Raw genomic sequence first — 27,001 nt, 5'->3', positions numbered from 1 at the left:
CCCTCACAACCCTGGGTCTGGTTATCTCTGCCCTAGCTGATCAGGGTGCTGGCAAAAACAAAAATAAATTTGTTCCCTATCGGGACTCAGTTCTCACGTGGCTGCTCAAGGTGAGTCATTTTCTTTGTCCTTTATTACTGTTTTAGTTAGTGATTCTAATGCTTCAACAAAACACCATGACCAAAAAGCACATTGGGGAGGAAAGAGTTTATTCAGCTTATAATTCCACATTGCTGTTCACCAACGAAGGAAGACAGAACAGCAACTCAAACAGGGCAGGAACCTGGAGACAAGAGCTAATGCAGAGGCTAAATAGGGGTGCTGCTTACTGGGTTGTTCCTCATGGCTTGCTCAGCCCATTCCCTTACAGAGCCCAGGACCACCAGCTCAGGGATGGCACTGCCCACAGTGGGCTGGGCTCTCTCCCATCAAACACTAATTGAGAAATGCCTTATAGGTCTTTCTCTGATGACTCCAGCTTGTGTCAAGCTGACACAAGACCAGCTGGCTTTTAGCATGCTTTCAGTGGCAGAAAGGAAGAACTAAGAGTAGGTTAGACTCTTCCAGGGACCTCTTCTCCATCTGTGTTCAGATGTAGAGCTGTTAGGCTGTTCCAACAGTTTCAGTTTTCAGGAGCAAGTGTCATTCATGTCCTCCAGACCCTGCATGGAAGGTGGCTGTTGAACACATAGTGGCTCTAGATATTGAGGGGCAGAAGGACCAAGCACTGAGGGGATGGTGTGGTCACTCACAGCGTCTCCTGCCTGATGCCCTGCTCTGAGCTGTTCTGTCCTGCTCATAGACATCTTTGATAGCTTGAGTGGATTTTCTGTCTCACTCTCCCCTGAGCCTTTGGTATTTAACGTGTTTTAGAGCTTGAGCTAAGGGTGGAGTAGAAACACAGCCGTTTCTTTCCTACTGCAAACAAGGAACAGAAATGTGAAAGAAAAGCATCCATAGCATTGGAAAGGTGGTATATGGGTAAGAAGAGCTCTTTTCTTCTAGAGGACCTGAGTTCAATTCCCAGAATCCATGTAGCTTAGCTCATAGCTGCCTATAACTTCAGCTTCAAGGAATCTGACACCCTCTTCTGGCTCCTAAAGGTACTGAACTCACCTGCAGAAAACCATACAGTGACACATACAGTTAAAAACAAGGAAATAACTTTTTGTGCCTGGTGTGGCTTAGTGATGACTCATTTTCTCTTTGGTAAAATGTACTGTACTTACTACTATTTCTTACTACAGTGAAACACGGGCCCCAGGGAGCTTAGTAAATGTTGGTTGCCACTGTTGACCGAGTCTCTGTTTAGAATCAGATTTTGCCAAGGGAAGTACTTTCTCCTGACTGTACACACTCAGGGTTTTCCTCCCTGCACCAGCAGTAGGGTGTCTCTGTGTAGCCCCGGCTGCTCTGGACCTCACTCTTTAGACCAGACTGGCCTCAAAGTCTTCAGGAAGAAAATCTGATAACATCCTTCTCCCTCAGACTTCCATAGAGTGATTTCCAGTCATGCACAGCCATTTCCTTGATGTGTCTGATTTAAAATGAGAGTCTCCATGGTCACTGTGACTTAGTTAAGACAACAGGCAGTCTCCTCTTGTTGGTTCAGTTGCTGTCTATAAAGCTGAGCCTATCACCCCTGTTTCAGGAGAATCAGGTGTGAGGCAGCCATGTCTGTACGTGGCTGGTTTATATGGACTGTGCTCTTAGTAAAAGCTCAAAGAGGCTCTTTATTTGACTTTGCCTGTTTTTGATTGAAAGTAAGGGAAGATATTCATAATATGTGAAGAATGAACCTAAGATGTAATTGCAGCTTCTTGTGGTGATTCAGATAAAAAATAAGACACATTTGTTTCGTTTCTGTCATTAGTTTTTTTTCTTAAAGACTTGTATTATGTTTTATATCATATTTGATATTTGCACCAAGAGCCTAAGTAGGGGGATCTAAAAACTTACTCCAGAGCTGTAATGTTTGCCCCTCCACCTCTGCCCAGTGCACGAGTCCTTTAATTCCTAGTCTTCTCGCACCCCACAGCTGCTGCTTGTCTTTCAGTGTTGGTGTGAGATTAGAACACTCCCATCGTGCTCCCATTGAACTCATAAAATGGATCACCTTTGAAGAGATGAGTGTGTATGTGGATGCGCCAGAGGTCATGCTTGTGGTCATCTTCCTTGGCTTTTGAGCCAGGGTCTGGAGATAGGGAGTTAGGTTAGGCTGAGTGGCCAGTGTTTTTCAGAGAGCTGCCTTTCTAACTCCTCACTGTGGGATTTCAGTCGTCTGCCACCACAGTAGGCTTTTTATGTAGGTGCTGGGGATCAAACTCAGGTCCTCGTGCTTGGGAGTGAAGCACACTTGATGTTTATCACCGTCTAGCTTGGATCTCTTAATTTCAAGTCTGGTAATGAGTGCCCAGCTCCTACTTTAGAGCTCTGACCCCCACTTTTATTCTTTGTTATTTAGTTTTGTTTTGTTTTGAGACAGGGTTTCTCTGGTTAGGTTGACTGTCTGGTCTGGAACTCTCTGTAGACCAGGCTGGCTTTGAACTTACAACGATTTGCCTGCTTCTGCCTCCTGAGTGCTAAGATTAAAGGCTTGCATACCTGGCCTACTTTTATTCTTTTTTTTTAAGATTTATTTATTTATTATATCTAGGTATACTGTTGCTGTCTTCAGACACACCATAAGAGGGCATCAGATCTCATTACAGATGGTTGTGAGCCACCATGTGGTTGCTAGGAATTGAACTCAGGACCTCTGGAAGAGCAGTCAGTGCTCTTAACCACTGAGCCATCTCTCTAGCCCCACTTTTATTCTTAATGTCAATTCTCTAGTGAACGTCACATGGCTCTTCTACTGAGCTGACAACCATTTCCCTTGGACCTCTTTGTCTAGTCTTAGTCTACTCTTCCATTTCACCGGAACTCTGAATCTCTTCAGTAACTGTCCTCCAGGCCCTTAGAATCAAGGCCAAGTTCTTTAATGAGTGGCCCCTAAGACCCACAGCAGGCCTAGCCTTTGTCTGTTCTCTCTGGCATTGTAGGTTCCAGGTGAGTGAAGACGGCTGTCCTGCTTTAGGGCTTTATTCTCACTTGTTACTTCCTGCTCCTCTCTCCTCTCTACCCGCCAGTCTGGAGTGTCTTCTCTTCTAGGTTTCTTCCAGTCTTTGTGCTTCCAGACTTTGGGTTTAGCTCTTACACAGCATTGCTTCTCCCACAAGAGGGTAAGAGCAAGCAATCCCAGCTCTGGTCTGAATTAGCACGCTGACCTTCATTCGGTAAGTCTTTCAGCCTTTCTGGGTCTCAGTTTCCTAGCAGCACAATGAAGTAATTTGATTAGACGACTTCAGAGTTCTTTCAGCTTGAAAAGACAAATTCTGACTTCTAAAATGAAATTTCTTCCCCATTTAATTTGCATTGCCACATTTGAAACAAAGCTTGTCTGATTTGCTTAATTAAGGAGTAAATAAGAAACTGTAAACTTTCTCTTGGATGCCTGCCCATTCTTTTGTTACATTTTCCTTTTTGTGCAAGACAATGTGAGTGTATTGCTGCTCCAGGGTCATTTGGTAAATCAGGCATGGGGTGTGCCCAGTTTCCTTTTCTCAGCCTAAGCAAGCAGTGGCTGCTGGCTTTCACCCCCAGTGGTTATGCTTATAAGCCCTGTTTGTCATTCCTGTTTGCTGTGCCCCTGGGTGGACTGTGCTGTAACCCTCAGGGGGATGTGTGGCATTGCTGGTAGGTGGAACCGCAGTCCTTGAGACTTTACTGTCCCATCTGAATGCATGGTGCTCCTTCTGACGAACCCGGAGCATTGACAACGTGAAATTAGTGTCTAGGAGTGAAAAGAGAATCGAGCAGTCCTGGCTATACTCTGAAAGTTCAGATTGGTTACATTTCTTGCCTTTCTATACATAAAGAGCATATTTTCTTCAATATGATTATCTCTTTTTGACAAATGAAATTTTCAGTAATGGATGAGTAAGCATACATCTATATTTGTGAACCTATTGAGCTCTTGATACCTTGTGAATTATTTCATTTCTAATGTCAGGACAGAATGACTTGAAGTGGTGTCAGGTGGTCTGATTCAGCCTTCAGGCCTGACGTTGTGGTTGCCAAGAACTTGTTGTGGGTGTCTGTGTGCAGTTGTTGAAATTGAACGTGGAAAACCCTGGGATGGAGTAGTACTCAGTCTGCTAGTTCTAGAGTGTTAGTCATGTTGTTGATGGGTTTGTTTGCTTGGTTTTAAATGTTTTGTTTTTCAGAACAGCCCTGCTTTCCTCTCTATTAGTGGGGTCACTAATAATTGAATTTACAAAATGTATAAAACTACAAAATTCTCTAAAAATTTATATGTATTAAAATTGGAAACACTATATTTTTAAAGTTAAGAGTTTTCTAAAGGTGAATATTGGCCAAATCTAAGTCGTCTTTCTTGTGTTGTAGTGAATGCCTCTCTGAATTTTCAGAGTCTGTCATTCATTGAGATTGCATTTCTGAAAGGGGATATTGAGTCTTTATGTGTTTATGTATGTGGGTTTATGTGCATGCATGTGTGCATGTGGAATCCAGAGGATAAAGGTAGATCCTCAGGCTCTGTACACCTTTAAAACATAATTTTAATAGTTTTATTTGTATGTATATAATGTTTGCCTGTGTGAGTTTATATGCACCATGTAGGAGTATGTAGAGGCCAGCAAAGGGCATTAGAACCCCTGAAACAAGTTGTAAAGCACCTTGTGGGGTACTGAGAACTGGACACATGTCCTCTGTGAGAGCAGTAAGCACTCTGAACTGCTATGTTATGTGTGTGTATGTAGTGTATGTGCATGTGTGTATAATGACCACATGTATATGGGTGGACTGAGGTTGGTATTGGTTTTCTTCCTTTATTGCTCTTCACTTATGGCTCTACACTGAGACAGGGTCTCTCACCTGAACCCAGAACTTACTAACTTAGCTATCTTTCTTCAGGGACCCCTGTCTTTGCATCCCATGCTCTGGGATTATAGGTGGGCTGCTGTCCACGTGGCTTTTACCTGAGTGCTGGAAATCTGTTCTGATCCTAATGCTTTCCCCCACCAAGCCATCACCGCAGTCCTAACTCTTTAAATAGTTTAATTTTTTTTAATGCTCCCAAGCCTTGCATAGTATAGTAATGTCTGCAGTTGTCTACTGACAGTTTTAAGTGCTTGGAGCTAGGGCCCTATGAGCTGTAGTTTACGTATAAGCCAAGGCCTTAATCATTGGGAGGCCTGAATTAGGAGTGTTGCTCACTTCCATGATGATAGGCAGAACTCAAGGGCTTGCTTCCATTTTTATCCCCTTGAGTCTCTTTATAGGGTCATCTTGCTCCTGAGAGCAAGAGGGAGTGCCCTAGACAGAGAGCATCACCTGCTTTTAATTTAATATCAGAAGTGACTTGCCATCACCTGTCACCTCCGCTTTTTGCCAGTTAGAGGTCAGTCTACAAAGGCTGACCATTTAAGGGAAGAGCCAGTACTGGTTAGGGCTCAGGAGGCTGTGGTGGCTGAGGGACTCTGCATGGTCAGTGGAGTGGGAGTTGATTTGGTGGTTTTAAAGTTTTTGAGGGTTGTTAAGGACCAGCCTCAGCTTAGAGAGGGGTTCTGAGAGAAGGGGTGTTTGGGAGTGGTGAAAACAAACAACTTGAAGTCAAATCAGGGTCGAAGCTGGTGGTCTCTGCTCTGCTCCAGGTGGTTTTCCAGCCTGCTTTCTTTCTGATCTGCTTTCTCCCCGTCTGACCTGCCTTATCTGGAGACCTCCAGACAGTTCTCTCTCTGTTATGCTGGAGACAGTTTCTCTCTTGCTATTCTAAACCATTTCTCTGTTAGCGTATTTACTGCAGATTGTAAGCCCAGTCTTTTATTTTACGAATCAGTCTAGTTATTTATTCCAGGTCTCCTTTTAATTATTCTGGGAATCAGCATCCAGTGACTCCAGCCCCTTAATTCTTAGGAGACAACAAGAACATATGTTCTTATAACATTACAAAAGGATTCAGAGACCTGTCTGCCTCTTAAACATGGCCAATAAACTAGCTGGGTGGGACCCTGTGCTGAAATTATCATTTCTACCACACCTGGGCCTGGACTGATGGCCTTGAACTCAGGAATCTGCCTGCCTTTGTATCTTTTTGACAAACTGACTCATAGTGTAGCCTTTGTTCCTTTAGATTCATGAAGCCCTTCATATAATTCATATTGCATACTTAAGAAATATTGCATATTTTCAATTTTTTTTCTTTTTTACAGCCTTAAGGGCTGTCCTGAGGATCACATCATTCACCATTTAGCTGAGACATTAGCCACACCTTTGCCTTCCATACTCTGTGATTATCACAAAGTCATTAATGTTGATGGAGGAATGTAAAATATGTACATTATTATACAAACAAGCCTCATGCTTACAGAAGCCATTGACACCCCTGGAGGCCCACATCTGCTGGTCCTTTTCCAGGGACAGGAATCTTGTCATTTTGTCTCCACCAAGGCTGTGCTGGACCAGCAGAAGGTTTTCCTTTTCAGTCCTGAGATATATGTAACCTAGAGCATGTGGTGCTCCGTAAGTGTTCTTTCTGCAGGGCACATAGCTCATTGTTTTTAGTGTTCTGATGAGCAGTCATTTTTCTGACTGTTGGAAACAGTTACTCGACCTGCAGATGAACAGCTTTCTTAGTGCCTTTGAGCTTTGGGAGTGAGCCATTATGTAGAGCACGTGTTAGTAGTTTTCTAAAGAGGGAAGAAAATGAAGCTTCTATAACTCAGCTTTCGGTGTGGAGGGCCCTGATTGTCCAGAGCGGACAAGGTTCCCACGAACTTGTTTGTACTGGCAGGACAGGCAGCACTGTGAAGAGTGTAGGTGAGCTTTCTTGAGGCTGGGGGTATGGTCCAGTGATCCTACATGCTGGGAGCCCTGTGTTCCTTCCCTAGCACCACCAGAGTCCTCGAGGAGCTGTGAATATCTATTTCCTCTGAGCAAAACTGCTCAGAATGGTGTCACATTGCCTATTAAATGGGATATACTATCTTTGGATTAATTTTTACTTAAAATGAATGTAATCTGTTGGGTTTTCCTATTTTTTCTTGAAAAAAATCAAAGGAATATGGGTGTTTGGGATTCTTTTCATTTGTTAAGAAAAGTAATTAGAACTGGGTATAGAGGTGCTTTTAGTTTCAGTGCTCAGGAAGCAGAGGGTTGCAGATGTCTGAGAGTGAGGCCAATATGGTCTATAGAGAGTTTCCAGGCAGCCAGGAATACACAGAAAAATGTCTCAAGCCTTGCTCCCTCCCACCATCCCCCAAAAATGATGAAAAGAAAAAAAGTTAATTGACAAAGAAGAGACAGTTCAGGGTTGAGCCTTATGAGGTGAGCCCCTATTTTGTCTTTACCTATCTTTGGTCTTGGGCTGTTTTATTCTTTTAGATTTTAGCTTTCTTATGTGATGTCTTCTTCCAACTTAAAAGACTCCTTACTGTTTTCTTCCTGGTAGGACAGTCTGGGAGGTAATAGCAAGACTGCCATGGTGGCCACTGTGAGCCCAGCTGCTGATAACTATGATGAGACCCTCTCAACCCTGAGGTATGCAGATCGAGCGAAGCACATCGTTAACCATGCTGTGGTGAACGAAGATCCCAATGCTCGGATTATCCGAGATCTCCGGGAAGAGGTGGAGAAGCTCCGTGAGCAGCTGACCAAGGCAGAGGTATGAGACACAGCTGGACAGACCCTGTCACTGAGACCTATTTTTGGCGAGCTACTATATGAATTTTCTTCCCCCGATTTTGTTCTTTTCTTGAGCAGTATTCTGTAGGAACTTTTTTTTTATGGGTGTTGAAAAGGATTGCATAGGAGAGAATAAAGGGAGTAGGAAAATTTTTTTTCTTTCCAATTTTGTCTAGAAGGCTGACAAACTAGAATATGAAGGGAGAAAGAAACAGTAGGGACAAGATACACAATTTAATTTTGTGCAGAACTGACTGTGCTCACAGTCATGGAAAGGGAATTGGACTTTCCCCCTGATTGGTTAGCCTGCAGTTAGAACAGAAGACATCCTTCCTGTTATGGGTGTGTTATGTTTGCAGAGCAATACTGTAAACTCCCAGGACAGAAGCAGAGAAGTAGCCAGAGCCTTGCAGTGGTCATTCTGCGGCCGACGATGCTTAGGTTCTGTAACGAGGTTTGCAGATCACAGAGTAAGCGTGAAGTGTCATACTCAGGGCTCCTGCTGTGGTTTGTGTTTCTGTCCGAGGGACTTGTCCTTGGAGCTGGCACCACAACCCTTTCTGTCTCATAACTCTTGTCATGGTAGAAAGACAAGAAGCTTTGACATGGTCACACAGTTTCTGTAATCATGTTTGCTTTTCTTTTTTTTCCTATTGGATTTTATCCTGATTTTATAGTTCTTTAGGACTCTCAGGGCTAAAGTTTCTGTCTTTCCTTTACTTATGTCACCATCTGGTTGTTTCTCTGTCTTAAGACCCAGTGTTATTAACACTGTCCAGTTGGCAACATGCTCACATGTAACTTGCATAGCTTTGAGTAAATTCTTGAAGTCAACATTAGAAAGAGATTAGGTGAAGCATGCTTTTGAGTCTAGGTGTACAACCTATTGAAATTAAAATCATTAGTTCTTTATAAATAGCTTGGGATGTATAGCTTCTTCAGTGTAGTGAAATCCTCACAGTAGGTTGGAGGAAAGTTGTCTTTCTGAATGTACCATATTTGGTTAGGAAGGTCTGTAGTTCTCCAAGTCTAGGTCTGTGGACCATGAGGACCCCCACCGTGCTGTAGGTAGGTGGAGAGCTCAGTGGCAGGTGACAGCTTTGTCCTTTCACAGCCAGTTGTTTGCTCTTTCCTGGCACTGAGAAGTTATTTCATGAACATTTTGTTTTTAGGCAATGAAATCTCCAGAGCTGAAAGATCGTCTGGAAGAATCTGAGAAACTCATCCAGGAAATGACTGTGACCTGGGAGGAGAAACTAAGGAAAACTGAGGAGATCGCACAGGTTTGTGTTTGGGACGGTTGGCTGTGGCACTCAGGTGGTGGTGGGTCTGTAGATCCCCTAGAGCTGCACTTGAGGCAGTCAGTCTGAAGGTACGATTTCATAGCTTCAGTAGCTTGTTCCTGTGGGAGAAATGATTGGTTTTGTGCTGGAGATTGAGCTTGAGACTCCATGCATGCTAAGCAAGCACCTCACTACTGAACTATGTGTTTTTATTAAGAATTCATACATGCATTCAATGTATTTTGATCACAGACACTCCCCCAACTCTGTGGTTCACATCCTAGTAGATGTTTCACCGTCCACTGGGGATGCTGAGCTTACACCATACCCTTCAAGAAAACTGGCTCCTTCCCGCAGCAGCCATCAACTGCCACTCATTTAGGGTAGGGACTCCTCAGCCCTACAGCCTCCATTCTGGAATGCTGACTGGCTCAATCTTGTATGGAGTGAACAATAGCTCTAGTGAATTCAGGAACACAGTGGTCCTGCCAGGACAAGGGCATTGTTTATCTCTGCTCCTTCTCAACCTCTGGCGCTTACAACTTTTCTGTCTCCCTTGATGGACCCTGACTCTTGTGGGGAGGGGTTTGATACAAATCTCTATTTTTGCTAAGCCCTAAGTTATTTTTATTTTTATTACTGTTATATTTTTCATTTTATTTTTTTTTTTACATATTTTTCCCAAAAATTTTTTTATTGGAAATTCTCTGCATTTACATTTCAGATGTTATCCCTTTCCCACAATCCCATTCCCCCTCCCTCTCCCATTGCCTCCATGAAGGTGCTCCCTCTCCCAACCACCCTCTCCCACCTCAGCACCTTGGCATTCCCCTTCTGGGAAAATGAGCCTTTGCTAGACCAAAGGCCTCTCCTCCCATTGGTGTCAGACAATGCCATCCTCTGCTGCATATGCACCTCGGGCCATGGGTGTTTCCATGTGAACTCATTGGTTGGTGTTTTAGTCCCTGGGAGCTGTGGTGAGTTTGGATAGTTGATCATTTTGTTCTTCCCATGGGGTTGCAGACCCTTTCAGCTCCTTCAAGCCCTAATTTTTAACTTTTAAACTTACTTTTATGTTTTAAATATACACTGTTGTGTACCTCATGAGTGACTTTGATGGCCATGGCTGAGAGAAGGCATTTAATTCTGTGTAACTCAGGGTGGCACAGGCAGGAGAGTGAATGTGATGAGATGTGCAGCAGATTGGAGAGGCGCTGACGTCCTCTAGCCACCTGGGACTGTGCTATACATTTTGGAAAGAAGAGAAAATTATGTTCATCTTTACGTTTCTCAAGAATGCTTTATTTGCAGGCAACATTGAAGGATAAAGATATGGGATAGATGGTGACATCTCATGGTGACAGATCCTCTGTACCATCAATCACCAGTTGTCTGCTGTGTTTGCAGGAGCGGCAGAAGCAGCTTGAGAGCCTTGGCATATCTCTTCAGACTTCTGGAATCAAAGTTGGGGATGACAAGTGCTTCCTGGTTAACTTGAATGCTGACCCAGCTCTGAATGAGCTCCTGGTATACTACTTAAAGGTGAATGTACTGCCTTCACAGAGCTGCAGCCCTGGGGGACCATGGTCCTTACCAATTGCTTTGATTTCATCAGTTGGAGTAAAGGGCAGTCTTGGGTTTTGGGGATCAGTTATTGTCCTCTGTCTTTGAGTGATATCATTGAACTACTTACATAAAAAGAATATTCTGATATTATTTCCAGCAGGTTAAATAATGGACCCACCATTATTTAATATAATTTATAGGAAATACTTTCTTAAAAGAGGAAATAGTTGTCCTTATTTAGCAACACTAAGTAAGGACAGGAGATTGGTGTTTCCAATATCTTTTAGGAAAAATTTAACAGTTAAAGTAGCAACTATTAAAAAAAATACCAAAAAGAAGAGCTGATTACCCAGACGTTGGGAGGATCTGAGTATGAAACAGAAAGCAAAACATAGTACACATTGAAATCTGAAAACCCCAGAAGACTGAAGAGCCAGGAAAGACCTTGAGCCTGACCCAGCAAGGTGGGAGGTGTGCCTCACACTTCCCTAGAGCCTAAGTTAATTACACATAGATTCTAGCCCACGGTCAGTACATACCAGGTGCAGTTTCTTCTTCTCAGATACATGATTAATGTGACTAAGAAAGTAGAGCTGATTTTGATGAAGTTGTAGACAGTTGTAAAGAGTAATGTAATTTCACTTCTAAGAATACTCACATTGGCTAGTGTCCTTTCGCTTTCTATTACTGTGATAAAAGACCATGACCAAAGCAAGTTGATGAGGAAAGGGTTTAATGTTAGCTTCCAGTCTATCTGAAGGAAGCCAGAACAGAAACTCCGTGCAGGAACGTAGGGGCAGAAATGGAAGCAGAAACTGGAGGAACACTGCTTTCTTGCTTGCTTCCCTGGCTTTCTCAGCTTGCTGTCTCAAACCATCCAGGATCAGCTGCCCAGAGGTGGCCTGGCCTTTCCACATCAATCATTAGCCAAGAACATGCCCCATAGACTTGCACCAAGGCAGATTGATGGAGGCATCTTCTCAGTTTAGGTTTCTTCTTCCCAAAGGACTCTAGTTTGTTTCAAGTTGATAATTGATAAAAACAAACAAACAAGCAGCACAGCTACTTTCCTGCTTTTCATTGAGGATGTGCTGGAATAATTGCTTGGTGTCATTTTGATTGGTCTTCTTTTTTACTGAGTGTCATATATATTGTTTGGCAATGCTGTGAGTTAAATAACGTCTTTACACAAACACAAATTTGCAAGGCAAGGGATGTTCTCTCTCTCCTAGCCCTGCATCTTGAGTTAGAACAGAAGCTGCAGGCACTGCGGACTTCAGGAGTATGCACAGTAGAATGGAACTGAGGCACACCGACCTAGGTTCCCAGCATCTGGGATTTCTTCTTTTTCAGAGATGATACAGTCCAAATTACAGGATGCACAGAAAACCAAAACAAAATAATCCACAAAAAAGCAACCTGGTTGATGTCTGTTCTATAAGTAAAAGGTTGAGTAAATGAGCAGCAGCTGTTTGGAAAGGGACTTTTGGAGAAGTCAAAGCATTTTCTGGCCCTTTATGGAGGAGCTGGTTCTCTTCCAGAGTGGTCAGCCCCATCTGGGCCTAATCTGAGGCAGTGCCTGGTTCACCCAGTGGTAAGAACATACTCATGACAGGGCACATTCAGAAAGGTGAGCTCAGTCCAAAAAAGATCTCTTTAGAAAATGCTACCATGTGATGGGGGAACCTGGAAGCTGCACTTTAAGTCAGTTTGTGCAGATGCGACTTTAGATGTGATGACCTTATTTCTAGGTGACTCTCCCCACATCATCTCTGATGTCCTTCCTGTGTTAAGGTTATAGGAGTTTCTCCTCTACAGCATTCCCCTCCATCTGTATGCTGCTATACCTCATACTGCCAGCTTTTGTAATCCTTACACAAATACACAGTTCCTCACTAGCTCAACCTATTTGGCTTACCTCGTATCATCTTAATGTAGCTTTAGGTACTTATTAGATAATCTTTTTTTGGGGTGGGGGTGGATCACATTTCTGAAACTGGGTCTCAGGCTGACCTTGAATTTAACAATCTTCCTGTTTCAGCCTCTGAGTGCTGGTATTATAGGCTGTCTATTCCTAGGAGATAGTCTTTGAGAAATTTCATCTTCTTTCTGCTGCTGCTTAGAGCACATTGTTGACTTAAACACTGAGCATTAAGGAGTTGGCATAGTTGAGCCCTTTGACGTTGGTGTCTGGGATCCTAACGTGCCCTCCATATCACCAAAGCCTCAAGTGAGAGACTGAGACTGTTCTTTGTAATGTAAACTCCATCTGCACTCTACAGTTTCTTGTATCTCTAGGGATCAGTGCCTTTCTGATTCTTGGTGCTCAGAGTACTTGAAAAAATGAATTTCTTTTTCTACAACTTGGATTATACTTTTGTCTGTTTGAGTTGGTGTCTCCTATTCCTGCTGACTTGTAATTTGCTCTGTTTACAGGTACCACTGTAGACTTGTCTGTGTTGGTTGCACCAGTTCTAAGAGTCTTGGAGAGGTTACAGTTCAAACAAAGAGGAAAATAGCATTTGCAACACAGAAACTCAGTAATGACTAGTTCTTACGTGTCATGAGGGCTCAGAGCAGGTAGAAACAGGAGAGTTGTACAGTTCCCATGCTAGTTGTGATGGTGGGGATTAGGTATTTTCTCTTCTCTGGATGACAGAAATATAGATCAGATCAAAAGGACGAGTTCAGGTTTATTAGGTGCTGCTCCTGGGCAGGTTCATCTGTCCCAAAGGAATGGGGCTAGGGACGTCTTGAACCCTGGCTAAGGCAGGGAGGCTTTATAGACCTTAGATGTGTAAGCCAGGAACTGGGGACTGTGCTCAGCTATGATCAGAAGCTGGGCCCCTGGGCAGGAACTTAGGCAGGTTGACTGTATCAGAATAGAGGGTTGCAGTGGCTGCCAGGAATGCAGAACTGAGCTTTTGGAGCCATTCCTTTCTTCAGTTTTCAGTGTGGGTGGGGTTAGGAGATGGACGGCAGACAGGGTTTCCCAACTTGTACAGGCGAGAGCAGTGGGCTCCAGCTGAACAGTGGGCAAGAAGCTCTTTCCAGTGTGGGGCAGTGTGACAGTGACTAGGTAGCTGGTCCAGTTTTGAAGCTATGACGCTAAAACCTGACACAAAGGTACTGGAGAGATGGCTCAGTGGTTAAGATCACTGGCTGCTCTTCCAGAGGACCCAGGTTCAATTCCAAGTACCCACATGGTGGCACAACTGTCTGCAACTCTAGTCCCTCAGGATCTGAAGTCAACTTCTGGTCTCCACAGGCCCTGCCTGCCCATGGTGGAGACATTCATGCAGGCAAAACACACATATGCCTGAAAATTAAAGAGGAAAAATCTCTTTAGGAAAAAAGACTCTGAAATACGGCACATGTGGAGGCCAGCTCTCTTTCTGCCAAGCTGGCTCTGGGATTGAACTCAGGTGGTCAGGCTTGGCAGCAAGTAACTGCTGAGCCATCTTGCTGGCCCCAGATGCTTTCTTTAAACGTCTTTTAATCTTGGTAGCTGTCTCATTTTGGTTGAGACCAGATAGTTTCGGTTTTGTTTCTTTTTCCTTTTTTTTTTTTTTTTTAAATCTCCAGAAAGAGTCTCAGGTAGCCATTGCTGGCTTTGAACTGAGGTAATTGAGGCAGCCCTCAAACTCCTACTCCTTCTTTCTTCACCTACAAGGGCCAGCTCTGCAACTGTAGTTTTCAGACCACATTTTGATATATCATTGATACATGACTTAAGCTCTGAGAGTGCTATAAAATATTTAGAATCAAGATGGTAAGAAATAGCAAATTTAACAGACATGAATATAAACTTTTATTTTGAGCTTAAGTAAGACAGCGAGTAGAGGGATATTGTTTCTTTTAAGGGACTAGAACTCATGTAATGAACTTTGGGGGCCACCATCCATTTGCTTTCTGAGTGTGTGGCTGAGGCTGCTGACCGAAGCTGACCTTAACAGTATTCACAGTGAACTCTGCTTCTTTCTTAGGAGCACACGCTGATAGGGTCAGCCAATTCTCAGGACATCCAGCTCTGCGGGATGGGCATTCTCCCTGAGCACGGTATCATAGACATCATGCCCGAAGGCCAGGTCATGCTGACACCTCAGAAGAATACCAGGTAACATGCTTAAGTTAGTGTGAATTCCAGGAGGTGCAGGAGGATTGAGGGACATTGGACTGCTTCTATTTTTAGCTTACTGAAGTCACCCTTTCTATTTCATCTTGGCATTTATCACATTCCCACTGCCAACTCCCATATTGTCATTTTAAAAATGATGTAGTTACTTATTAATTATGCATATGTATATATGTATGTATTATGTGTAGTATATGGGGATAAGCGGTTAAGGAGGCCAGAGGTGTCAGAGTTTATGAAGCTGGAGTTATAGGTGGTCATGACCACAAGTGACTGTAAGCCAACTGATGTGGGTACTGGGAATTGAACTCAGGTCTTCTGGAAGAGCAGTATAAGCTTTTAGCCATTCCAGGCCCCTTCACTGTATCTTGGTGTGAAATTTTCTAGGCTGCTTCTATTTTCTGCCCAGCTGGCAGGCTCACCTCTGGTTTGGGTAGGAAGTCACTTGACTTCTCTTCTGCTCTGCTGTTCTTTTAACTTGTTAGGTCCCACTTGACCCTTAGGGCTAAGGTGTGCCAGTTTCTATGTGGGAGTTCCCTGTTAGCTGCACTTCTAATGATGAAAGTAATTCTCTAACCCTCTCTCATAGAGTCAAAGCCCAGTTCTACCCTAGGTCATCCTGATACTCCATTATTGTCATTCCATATACTGCCCCCAAGTCTGAATGACAAATCCAAGGAGTTCAATTTAGGATGACTTCCCAGTGGTCTTCAGCTGGAGGATATGGACAAAAGTTTTTCAGAACTTGAAGTTATTGTTAAAGATGCAGTTTTGTCGCTGGTGATCAATGCTGCCAGTTGTTCTCCTTGGCAGTAGGGTCCCTCTGTTCACTGCTCACCAGGAGGACTGAAGTGCTGCTTTGTGTGTGTCAGGGTGTCTTTGGCTCAAGCAGTGGCACTTTCTGGAAACTTCTCATTTTGTCAGTTGAGATAGTAAAGGTGCTCTATGCTTAGGAGTCAGGGTTTACTCAGGTTTGTACAATACTGCTTGGCCCTAAAACAATCCAGTGGAACATTTCTCTCTGCTGAGACTGTGTGTGCAGCTTTGGCAGGGTGGCTCAAGGTTTGTGAGTGCCAGCGAGGGAACAGGCTGCTGATCAGTGTGGTCTGTGTGAGTTTTAGACAGGACAGCAGTCAGGCTAATAACTGGCATAGTCTATATAAATGTCAGCTTGGCCTCCCGTGTTTCTTTCCTAACTCATTGTATTTGGAGAGTGGCCCATAAAGCCTCAGGTGTGCTAAGTGTAGCACATCACAACTCTATGTTTCATCTTGTGCTTTGAATGTCCATACAGACAGAAGCAAAAGGTCAGTTTTAGTGTTTAAGAATTCACATGGGGAGCAAGGCTTGAGTAGAACTAAGAATTTGTGTTGCTGGAAATGCATAGGAAATCATGGAGGCATAAGCCAGGTAAGAGCATGGCTTAGTCAGCTGTGGTGCCTGGTACTGAGGAGGTGAGGCAGGAGGGTCCTGAGATCAAGTAGTGAGAGCCTGTCTCAAGAAACCAAGCAAGATTTATAGCTTTACAGAACTTAAAGGAGCTCAGACACTGGAGTGTTTAGGAGGTTCTGCAGAGGATAGGGAATCCTGAATAGATTAGGTCTGTGAAGAAGACTCTAGAGGATGGAGAAGGTGGGGCCTTGTGTTTTGATAAAGCAATAAATAGTTCCCCTGTGGAGGAAGAGCTGATCATGTTTAGTTTACAGAAAAAGAACCTAGTTTTAGAGGAACTGAGTTTCACTGGAAGAGAAGGAGGAGAAACAGAGGACCTCCTTGTGAAAGAAAGAGAAGGCCTTCATGTCAAGTTAAAGAATTTGTACTTGACAGCCTACTTCTCAGCCAGTGAGTCACTTGGCAGGACAGAGGCGTGGGGCTGATATCCTGGGAATATGCATAGGCGTGGTTTGCTACTTGTTTCCTGTGCTTCCAAATTCCTTCCGTGCTGGTGTTCCACCCACCATGTCTACTGTGGACGGCTGCCCTCAACAGCTCAGGCTGAACTGATGCCACTTCTCGGTTGAATGGATGTGAAGATGGTCTCTGCCATGGGCAGAGCTCCCTGTAGTCTCATGCATCAGCCACTGCGTCTAGAATCTGGGCACTTGACTGACTCCTTATGCAGCTGGGTTGGCTGTGCTTTGTTTCACTGCTCAGTCTTTCATTATTACCGTCATGGCTCCATACTTAATCCTCGCTACTAAGATATTGAGAGTTGTGAGAAACAGAGTGGTTGCTCTCTGACAGTGTCATCAGTGAATACGTAGCACTTTGAAGACTGGAATAATAAAGCTTAATGTCATCAGTATTTGAGAAAGTAATGATGTAACTACATATATTTAAATTCACCAAGGGCAGGTTTTATTTGGAGAAATTTGGGGCAGTGGACGCAGAGAGTGTTGTAATCTTCTTATTCATGCTGTCTTCTTTCCCCACAGAACATTTGTCAATGGGTCTTCTGTCTCCAGCCCCATCCAGCTGCACCATGGGGACAGGATACTATGGGGAAACAACCATTTCTTTAGGTATGACGTTGCTCACATCCCTGAAAATGGAAGACCATTAAAGACCCTGTTGTGAAACAGAAGAGTCATTTTCAGTGTGAACACCAAAAAGTGAAACCTTATTGTGTTTGTGCTCATGTTCCTCCGATTAGGTGAAATGCATAGCTTACATGCCTATTCATATATATGTGAACCCCGGGCTTAGAATGTCAAGTCTCCTAATCAAAAGAACTCAGCTTTTTTACATTGCTTTATTTTTCTTCCCAGTGTAACCACCCCTCCCCAAAATATCTGGTATCAGAATTGATTTTTTTCCTGCTGGGTTTGCTCTCCCCATCTATCAATCATCTATCTATACACACTGCTGTTTTTCTTTTTATCTGAAAAGCAGTAGTAAGAAAAGCTGGGATGTATTTTCCCAAAAAGGAGGTTGGTGGTTTCTTTCAGCTTTCAGTTTTCAGCAAGTTTCAGCACATCAGACATAGATGGCTTAAAGCAGGTCATATATTCTGGGACAGACTGGGAAGTCCTTGGGGAAGTGGCTGCTAGAGTGAGCTGTGCCTCTCAGAAAGGCCATGGCTATGGTCTACCATTTCCTTGTCATTTCCCCATGGCTTAGCTGTGCCCCTGAAGCCATAAAAGAAGCCTTCAGATCACAGGGACCAAAGGGCTGCAAAGGAAGTAGCATCAGCCTTACAGTCCTCCCAGGACACTGGAAATCTCCCTCTTAGTTCCCTTGGGTGGACTCTGTCCAGTAGCTGCAAGAGAAGCTTCAAAGGAAAGAAACCACAACACTGTTTTCCAGACATGGCTGCTGTTATGTTTCATGGTTAGGCAGAGTGTCTGCTGTAGAATTCAAAACCCAGTCTGGTCTCTTTGTCCTTGGCCAATGTGATCAGCTGTCAAATGTACTTTTCTCATAACTGTTGCTGATCCTTACCTGTATGCTGCTTGCTGTTTTGAATTTAGTGGGAAGGTTAGATGGATGCAAGCTTATGGGGAATGCTGTTCAGTTTTTCGCCTTCACACTAAAGTGTTGCTAACTGGTCTTGAAGCCCCTTATGGCTTTCGTATGCAGTTTGGTGTTTTACTTCTAACGTTTCTGGAAACTTGTCACCATGTCTAGTTGTCTGTCCTGAAGTGGTCCTCAGTTTTTTATGTATCACCCAGTTTGCAAAAGTTGTGGGGGCTCTGTTGTAACCATGTGTACACACCTGATGTCTTGTCTACAACGAGAAAGTGAAGCTGTGCCAGTCCTTGGCCTCGAGCAAATGCCACTAAGTAAGGAATGGAATGAGTAAGTATCCTTGTTCATTTAAAAGTAATGTCTCTCATTTTACTCCAAGACTCAATCTGCCAAAAAAGAAGAAGAAAGCAGAGCGAGAGGACGAGGAGCGTGAGGCATCCCTGAAAAACGACAGCGCATCTGAGCAGCTGGACGCCGACGGCGACTCCTCCAGTGAGGTGTCCAGCGAAGTCAACTTCAACTTTGAGTATGCACAGATGGAGGTGACCATGAAGGCTCTGGGCAGCAATGGTGAGCACAGGCTGAGGGTGTTTCTGCTGACACCTTCCCTGCATGACCTCTGAACTCTGCCCTTGGCTATAATCAACTGCATTTGCAGAGCATTCATTTTTCTCTGCTGAGATGGACAAATCACTGCACACTTGTCCTTATGGATGGGGTTTCCTAGGTTTGAAGTGCGACCGCTGTTTGGCTTCTTCTCGCAGCTCTGGAGCAATGGCCATAACCTAAGTTTCATGCAGAACATGATTTAGCCCTTTCTTTTTCCTGCAGACAGTGTGAAATCTATCTAAAGTATGTAACATAAGTAACTGGCACCAAGAGAGCCGGATTGCCTCAGATGGCATTGGGTTATGGTGATGTGAATGATGGAAGTCTGAGCATATCATGCCTTCTTATTCATGACGCTGCTCCCCACCCCTCCCCCATGTTCAGACCCAATGCAGTCCATATTGAGCAGCCTAGAGCAGCAGCATGAGGAGGAGAAACGGTCTGCTCTGGAGCGCCAGAGGCTCATGTACGAACACGAACTGGAACTGCTCCGAAGAAGGCTGTCTCCTGAGAGGCAGAACTGCCGTGGTGTGGACCGGCTCTCCTTCCATTCGCCCAGTGCTCAGCAGCGCTTGAAACAGTGGGCTGAGGAGAGGTAGGTGTGCAGGACAGCCTGATTTGTGTAGCTCTTGAACTCCCTACCTGGGAAGGTTCTGGATGGGAATAATAGATGATGCTTGCAAAGAATAACATTTCCGAGAGTGTTATAGCCGGGAATCACTTGCAGGTCTCCTTCCTTTTCTCCTCCCTTTGCTTCTCTTTATGTCCTCTCTTTTTCCCCCTCTTTCACTTTTTGTTTTTGTTATTTTGAAACAGAGTCTTATACATATGTATAAGTTGGCTTTGAAATCACTAGACTGGCTGGGAACTTAGAATCCTTCTGCCTCAGTACCCTGAGCACTGTGATTGCAGGTCTCTGCTTACATGCTGCCTATCTCTGTCTGTTTTCTTCTGTGTTTCTTTAACCGCACCGAGGATTGAACCCATGGCCCTAGTAGGCTAGGCAGGTACTGTACTACCACACTGCCCCACACCGCAATCCAGCTCTTATTTCTCATTTTGGAAAGATGGAAATTTCTGGTACATTCAGGTTTCTTTAAAACTGCCCATGATATTCTGTGTTTGTGATGCACACCCCTTATCCCAGCACTCAGGAGACTGAGGCAGGCAGATCTCTGCAAGTTCAAGACCAGCTTGGTCTCAGGGCAAGTTCCAGGTTAGCCAGGGCTACATAGAACCTGTCTCACCATCAAAATACCACGTTAGATACCTCCCATTTTCAGTCTGTGTGGCTTTTGGCTTTGAATAAAGAATACTTTACTACCGTATCATGCTTTAGATTCTGAAGGTTGGTAGATTTTTCTTTTTAAAGGGAGAAAGAAAGTTGATATCTGGACTGATGAGGAGAGGTAGGTACAGCATGATGCTAACATGATGTAGAGTACCAGCTTGATCTCATGGCCTAATTAGCATGGAACTAAATGCCGTCTCCCACGGTTGGAGAGTGCAGCACTAACCTGTTACTCCAATCTGCATACGGGCATCATCCCTGTCTGCTGGAGACTGACAGGCATGAAGAGCCTCCAGTCCTACTGAGAGGATCTTGAGTGGATCAGGATGCTTTGTGTTTCATATGCAGTTGAGTTTGCAACCTAGGAGCCTTGCACCTACCCATGGACAGTTTGCTATGCGAGGAGTGCTGTGCTTATGACATGGTCCAGTGACCAGTGTGTGCATGGGGTGGTGTCAGTGCCCAGTACCCGGTTCCTGTCTACAGAAGAGAGTTGTGAATGAGCTGATTGTGACCATGGTCTCCATGCTGTTTTGTGTGTCATTGCTACCTGCCGCTACCAGTCTTGATTTTATTTTATCTTAAAGAGAAGCAACATTGAATAACAGCTTGATGAGGCTGAGGGAGCAGATTGTAAAGGCCAACCTGCTGGTCCAGGAAGCAAGTTACATCGCAGAAGAGCTGGATAAAAGAACCGAATATAAAGTTACCCTCCAGATTCCAGCCTCCAGTCTGGATGCCAATAGGAAGGTGAGGTATCCATCCTCTGCACAGCAGGGATGCCATTTCAGAGGCTGTTCTGGGCTCTACCCTTGTGACTAGATTAGTGGGAAGCTGTTTTCTTCTGTTTTCTGAGTTGTATGTGTCTGTGTGTGTACATGCTTGTGTGTGTCTATTAGCTGCTAGGCATGTACTCCTTGCTCCCCTTGGACCTATTCTTTCTTCATACCTGCTTTTTGTTGTTATTTGAGACAAGGCCTTAAATTCAAGGCAATCCTGTTGCCTCAGTCTCCCAAGTTCTGGGAGTACAGGTATGAGTTACCACACCTTCTTGAATTTTTGAATTATAATTTATAATAGTTTAGGCTGGGCTTGAACTCCGCATCCGCCTCCGTCCCCTGAGTGAGGTATTGTAAGTTTTTCTCACACTAGAACCATTCCTGGTCTAGAAAGTGCAGCAATGGCACTGAGTACATATGCAGTGTTGTCCTGGCTCTGCCTGACGGCCTGACTGACTTAGTCAGGGTTTCTATTCCTGCACAAACATCATGACCAAGAAGCAAGTTGGGGAGAAAAGGGTTTATTCAACTTACACTTCCACATGCTGTTCATCACCAAAGGAAGTCAGGACTGGAACTCAAGCAGGTCAGGAAGCAGGAGCTGATGCAGAAGCCATGGAGGGATGTTACTTACTGGCTTGCTTCCCCTGGCTTGCTCAGCCTGCTTTCTTGTAGAACCCATGTCTACCAGCCCAGGGATGGCTCCACCCACAATGGGCTGGGCCAGGGATGGCTCCACCCACAATGGGCTGGGCCCTCCCCCCTTGATCACTAGTTGAGAAAATGCCTCACAGCTGGATCTCATGGAGGCATTTCTTCAACAGAGGCTCCTTTCTCTGTGATCACTTCAGCTTGTGTCAAGTTGACACCAAAGCAGCCAGTACACCCTCAAATGAGTGACTGGGGCACCCTAGATAATTTACTCTTAAAGACATTTCGGGTGGCTACTCTTAAAAGTTTACTTTTTTTTTTTTTTTTAGATTTATTTTCTTATGTATTCAGGTGCCTTGTCTGTCTGTATGCCTGCAGACCACAAAAAGGCATCAGAATGTAAGCTGCCATGTGGGTGCTGGGAAGTGAACCTAGGACCTCTGGAAGAGCAAGAAGCCAGTGCTCTTAACCACTGAGCCATCTCTCCAACCCAAAGTTTACTTTCTTAGCATTAAGATTCTATTCATTTAACAAATGAATAAAATCACCAGTTTGGGGGACAGCAGGATGACTCATTGGGTGAAAGGTGCTTGCCACTGAGCTTGACATTCTGAGTTTGATCCCTCATATCCACATGTTGGAAGGAAAATGCCCAGCCAGCTCCTGCAAGATGACCTCTGACCTTTGTGGGTGTGTGTGTCTCACATACACATAAACACACGGTGGTGGGGGGTAGGGATACGGAGAAGGAGAGAGAATAAATAGTAAAAAAAACTCCACATGTTTGAAAGTTTGTTAGTTAGGAGTGATGGCACACTGCGGTAACCCTAGTGTCTAGGAAGTAGAGGCAGCAAAGAACAGAAGATGTGGGCTAGCCTGGGCTCCACGAGATTCTGTTTCAAAAGGAAGGAAAAGGAAAAAGTTTATAACTCTCAGCTAAATTTACCTTGTTGACATCTCCTGTCTGCAGCGAGGCTCTCTCCTCAGTGAACCTGCCATCCAGGTGAGAAGAAAAGGGAAAGGGAAGCAGATTTGGTCTTTGGAAAAGCTGGAAAACAGGCTTTTGGATATGAGAGACCTCTACCAGGAGTGGAAGGAGTGTGAAGAAGACAACCCGGTAAGCTGCTGAAGAATCACTTTTTTGGGAGTCTGAGAAGGAGCCACACCATAGTGAGTCTGCCCAGCCATGGGGGCATTGAATGCTTTTCCAAGATTGTTGTTCTAGTTTTAAAGTAAAAATTATTTTACTCCTTAAGTTGTTGGCTAAGTAAGTAGCTTAATAGTTGGTCATGTGCACATTTGTGTTTGTATCTCCTCTTTTCTCTTTGGATTCCAGCAGAATTTCCCCTTTCCATCTGATAGTGAGCGCACCTTTCTCAGGTTGCTCGGGGTGCCTTTGAGGCAGGGATCAGGCCTTCTCACCACACTGCAGACACTTACTCCGCGGTTGATGGGCTCACATTCATCAGAGCACCCTGTTAATTGCACTGCTAGGAAGGTCTCTGAAGGCATTGTGATCCCAAAGTGTCCCAGCTCTGCACTGGTGCCGGCTCCTTTGTCGCCAGGTTTTCTTGTCCCAGTCAGCCACGTAGTTAGTTGGACATGCTTAAAACAAACACAGCCGGTGCATTTTGTTGTTTATTTCTACAAGTTTCTTTTGGGACAAGGTTTCTCTTTAGCCCAGCTTGCTTCTTGAACTCATGCTCTCAGTGCCTCAGCCTGCTGGGTGGGATTATGGCTGCTCCCTACCACAGCCTGCCCCTCACAGTGTCCTTTCTGCCAGTCCCGTTTCCTCATGGAGTGCTTTCTTCCTGAGCCCACTTGTTTGTTTTTTGTTTGGTTCTCATCAATAGAAATGGCCTTTTATGGTTAGATGATATTTCTGCGTAAGTTTGTCATTTTCTTCAGTATTCCTCTCCTATTCTGACTTAGAGATAAGTATAAAAATGAACGCTAAAGAGGACAAGTGCTGCTCTTGATGCCCTAGTTTGCTGTAGTGCATTTAGCAACTGAGTAGGCTCTTCTTGCCTAAAAGATCAGTGAAGAGGTTAGATCTCTCAGCTGCTTCTTTTTAGTCTGAGGCAGGAAAATCTCTGTGAGTTCAAGACAACCATGGTCTGTAATAGTGCTTTCCAGACCAACCAAGGCCATGCAGTGAGACCCAGTCTCAAAAAATATAAGATCAAATCAAATCAGGATCTAACAGTAAAAATTGTCGGTCAAATGAATTTATTTTTTGAGATTCTTCCTTTCTTTTGAATTTTTTTTAGGTTATCCGGTCCTACTTCAAGCGTGCTGACCCATTCTATGATGAGCAGGAAAACCATAGTCTCATTGGTGTGGCCAATGTCTTCCTGGAGACCCTGTTCTATGATGTGAAGTTGCAGTATGCTGTACCGATCATCAACCAGAAGGGGGAGGTGGGCTATCACTGCCTCAGTCACCACGCAGTTAAGGGACCAGCGAGGGTGCTGATAGGACACTTGTTAATACTGTTGTTTTTTAGCCAATCCTGACTAGTGATAAGCATTTTCTTATGGGCACCTGTGTTCCTTATAGGGCTATAAGGAGGACTTCCCTATTTTACTCAGATTGCAAAGCAGCTGTTAGAAACTCCCCTTTAGTGTCTCACACATTGTTACCCTCTGGCTTTATCAAGGAAGGCAGGTCCTAACAGGGAGGAAGAATGGAACCCAGAAGCCAGCGTTTGCTTTGCTTCCTTCTTCAGGTGGCAGGCCGGCTGCATGTGGAGGTGATGAGACTCAGCGGGGCCATTGGGGAGAGGATTGCAGGAGGAGACGATCCTGCAGAGGTCAGCTCTGAAAAGGAAGCCCAGGAGAACAGGCTGGTCTGCATGGTAAGCCAGAGACCTCTTCTGAAGGAGCCCAGGGGGCCCGTCAGTGAGATTGTAGGTTATACAATAAACTCATTTTCAACAGCTTATAAATGCCTGTCTTCAAAGAAGTCTTTTAATGTTCAGTGTCTTAGGGGTTGTGTTTTGGCAAACTTCTGGAAAGACTCACTCAACACTTCTAGTACTTTCTCTCTGTGGCCTTGGACCAATCACCTCTTTTCTCTGCCTCTCGGCAGTCAGGGTGAGTGAGCTGCTTACCTGTCCGGCCCATATGAGTTTTCTATTACCGGAGCTCTCCAGTTCTCCTGCAGATCAGTGCTTGCCTCTCTGTGGTCCTGTCCCTTTAGCTGTTTGATTGTCACCTGGCCCAGCTTCCCTGTGTACTCAGTGCCTTTGCAGGTGCCATTCAAGCCAAACAGTTCCCAGCCCTTTCTGTCTGGTCTTCCTGTGCGTGTTGTTCATGGCAAACTGAGTGTTATGTGGAAAGCCTATGTCAGGTAGCAGGGTGGAGACGAAAATGCCAGGCTCCTGCTGTCCAGTAGCTAGAGATAGGTGGGTGTGAGTGAGCAGAAGCCTCTAGTGATGCAGCAGATACCAGACGTCCCATGTACAGAGAAGCTGTGAATTCAGATGGTGGGCTCTGAGGGAAATTGAGGAATATTCTGGGAGAATGAGACGGTAAGAGAGGGTGTCAGCTAACACCAGATTTACAGGTGCTTGCGGCATTTCCCGGGTAAATAGTGTGGAGGGTCTCATGTTCCCTGGCACCTGCTCCCTCCTCCTCTTTATGGTGCAGTCCTTGTCTCAATCTCCAGATGCCCCCTAGTGGGCCAGTGCTGCTAGTGGTTCAGAATCCTGACAGGATTTGGTGACAAAATCAGCAAGGTCTGTAGTATTTAAACGAGATGCTTAAAGATTTGTGAAGAAGCCTAGGTCAGCTCTTGATTCTAAACTCATCCTAGGTCAAGCTTCCTCCTCAGTAAATATTTCTACAGCTGAGGTTGTTGAAAGGAGTTAGCACACAGCCATAGGAAGGGGTGCTCATGCTGCTGAGAGTTGACCTGCTTTCTGCTGCATGAGGAGGAGGCCTGCAGTGCTCTGAGACATGAGCTTTGATCCCAACACGTGGATCTCTGTGATTTCGAGGCCAGCCTGGTTTACTGAGTGAGTTCAAGGACAGCCAGGGCTACAGAGAGAAACCTTGTCTTGAAAAACCAATAAATAAATACATAAGAAATAAAAAATAAATAAAAAATCAGTCAAAATAGTCCTTAAGGCCATAATGCGTATAGTCGGCTTTCTGAAGTGTCACTGGTGGCCTTCCCCAGGTTTCTTTTATCTTTAAGAGTCAGTGTTCTCTCTCGCCTTGAAATCTGTTGGTTGTTCTGTTGCTCTGTTCACCGTCATTGTATCCATGCTCGGAGGCCTCAGGCCCAGGTTGGTTGTAGCAAGACATAATGCACCATAGACTAGGCAAGAGTGTGACGTAGGTGGTGCTGTTTCTCTGTAAAAATACTGGTTTTTAGAGTTGTCTTCATGTCATGATGAATTCTCAGATTTAATATATGTGTCTTTTGATACTGGGTGTTCATTACTTGTATCAATGCTCCAGTGTTCCACAATCTGAGTGGTGGCAGTTCCTTCAGTTGGCCGACAAGTTCTGCAGACAGGATAGTTTTGGGGGTACAGTAGACATTTTGTCTCATCTTTATACATTTCCTTTTCTGGACCCAGAATCCACTATTTCTTAAGAAGCAGTGTTCATTTAAGCTGCACATGCTCCTTAGAGATCAAGCCCTAGCCGTAGGGGCTCATTGTATAAGAAGACAAGGGCAGATAAGGCAACATCGAGAGAAGCTCCTGGGGAAGTCAAATGTGGGGACAGTTTCGGTCCCATGAGTGAGGGAGATCACTGGTCATACAGACGTTGCGTTCGTCTCCCTGTAACCAAAGACTGCCATATTTCTGTTCAGAAACAGTCCATTGAAAGCTCCAGGTTTCATCAGTTCCTGCCATTCACTTTGACTCTTTCATGTTGAGCTGCAAGTTCAGTGCTATCCTGACACCTTGTGGTGATTTCAGTTTTGTAGTAAAATATAAAACAAAATAAAACAAAAAACCCAACAAACCAAAAAACCCCAACCAAACAAAAACAACAACAAAATAATCATCCTCTGTGCTTGGTGTGCTTTCCTCATTCCTGGTGTTCCTCGTTCCTGGCAGTCTCAGCCCTTAAGCACTCCTGTAGAGGGCAGGTCAGCACATCTGATCTTGCCTTTTGTTTATTCCAGCCTTAGACTGAGGTTCATGTCTGTAGGAGCTAACTGCCTTCAATCGGAATTCCATCACTAATCAGCTCAGCAGCACCTGGCCCAGCCATCCTCCGTGCTTTCAGTTCTGAGGCCGCACCCCTGTAAGGGCAGACATAAATCTCCCCCTCTGCTGGAGAAAGCTAAGCTTAAGACTGTTTCACACCACACACAGGCTGGCAAGTGGCAAGGATCCTTTTAGCTCTGTGTAATGCCAGGACCTTGTGATCATCGCCCCCACCCCCGCACATCGCCTCATTTAAGGTATATAGTAAATATTTTAAACATGTAGAGAGTCTGAAAAATCTCC

At 44.6% G+C, this 27,001-nt stretch overlaps 1 protein-coding gene across 1 annotated transcript in view; it reads left to right on the top strand.

The window, feature by feature from the left end:
* KIF13B (kinesin family member 13B) overlaps window positions 1-27,001 on the top strand; it is a 148,183-nt gene that overhangs the window by 68,873 nt on the left and 52,309 nt on the right. The window contains exons 10-21 of the mRNA XM_080926532.1: window positions 1-110; window positions 7,514-7,726; window positions 8,919-9,029; window positions 10,437-10,571; window positions 14,582-14,712; window positions 17,166-17,252; window positions 18,578-18,768; window positions 19,192-19,402; window positions 20,686-20,848; window positions 22,499-22,645; window positions 23,799-23,948; window positions 24,257-24,385. The exon at window positions 1-110 is cut by the window's left edge and continues 2 nt beyond it. Coding sequence (XP_080782658.1) covers window positions 1-110; window positions 7,514-7,726; window positions 8,919-9,029; window positions 10,437-10,571; window positions 14,582-14,712; window positions 17,166-17,252; window positions 18,578-18,768; window positions 19,192-19,402; window positions 20,686-20,848; window positions 22,499-22,645; window positions 23,799-23,948; window positions 24,257-24,385 — 1,778 coding nt within the window. The remainder of the gene's footprint in view (window positions 111-7,513; window positions 7,727-8,918; window positions 9,030-10,436; window positions 10,572-14,581; window positions 14,713-17,165; window positions 17,253-18,577; window positions 18,769-19,191; window positions 19,403-20,685; window positions 20,849-22,498; window positions 22,646-23,798; window positions 23,949-24,256; window positions 24,386-27,001) is intronic.

The sequence above is a fragment of the Micromys minutus genome (assembly GCF_963924665.1).
Source record: "Micromys minutus genome assembly, chromosome: 12".
Classification (NCBI taxonomy): domain Eukaryota; kingdom Metazoa; phylum Chordata; class Mammalia; order Rodentia; family Muridae; genus Micromys; species Micromys minutus.
The sequence above is the reverse complement of the archived record's forward strand: the minus strand, read 5'-3'. Positions and strand labels throughout refer to the sequence as shown.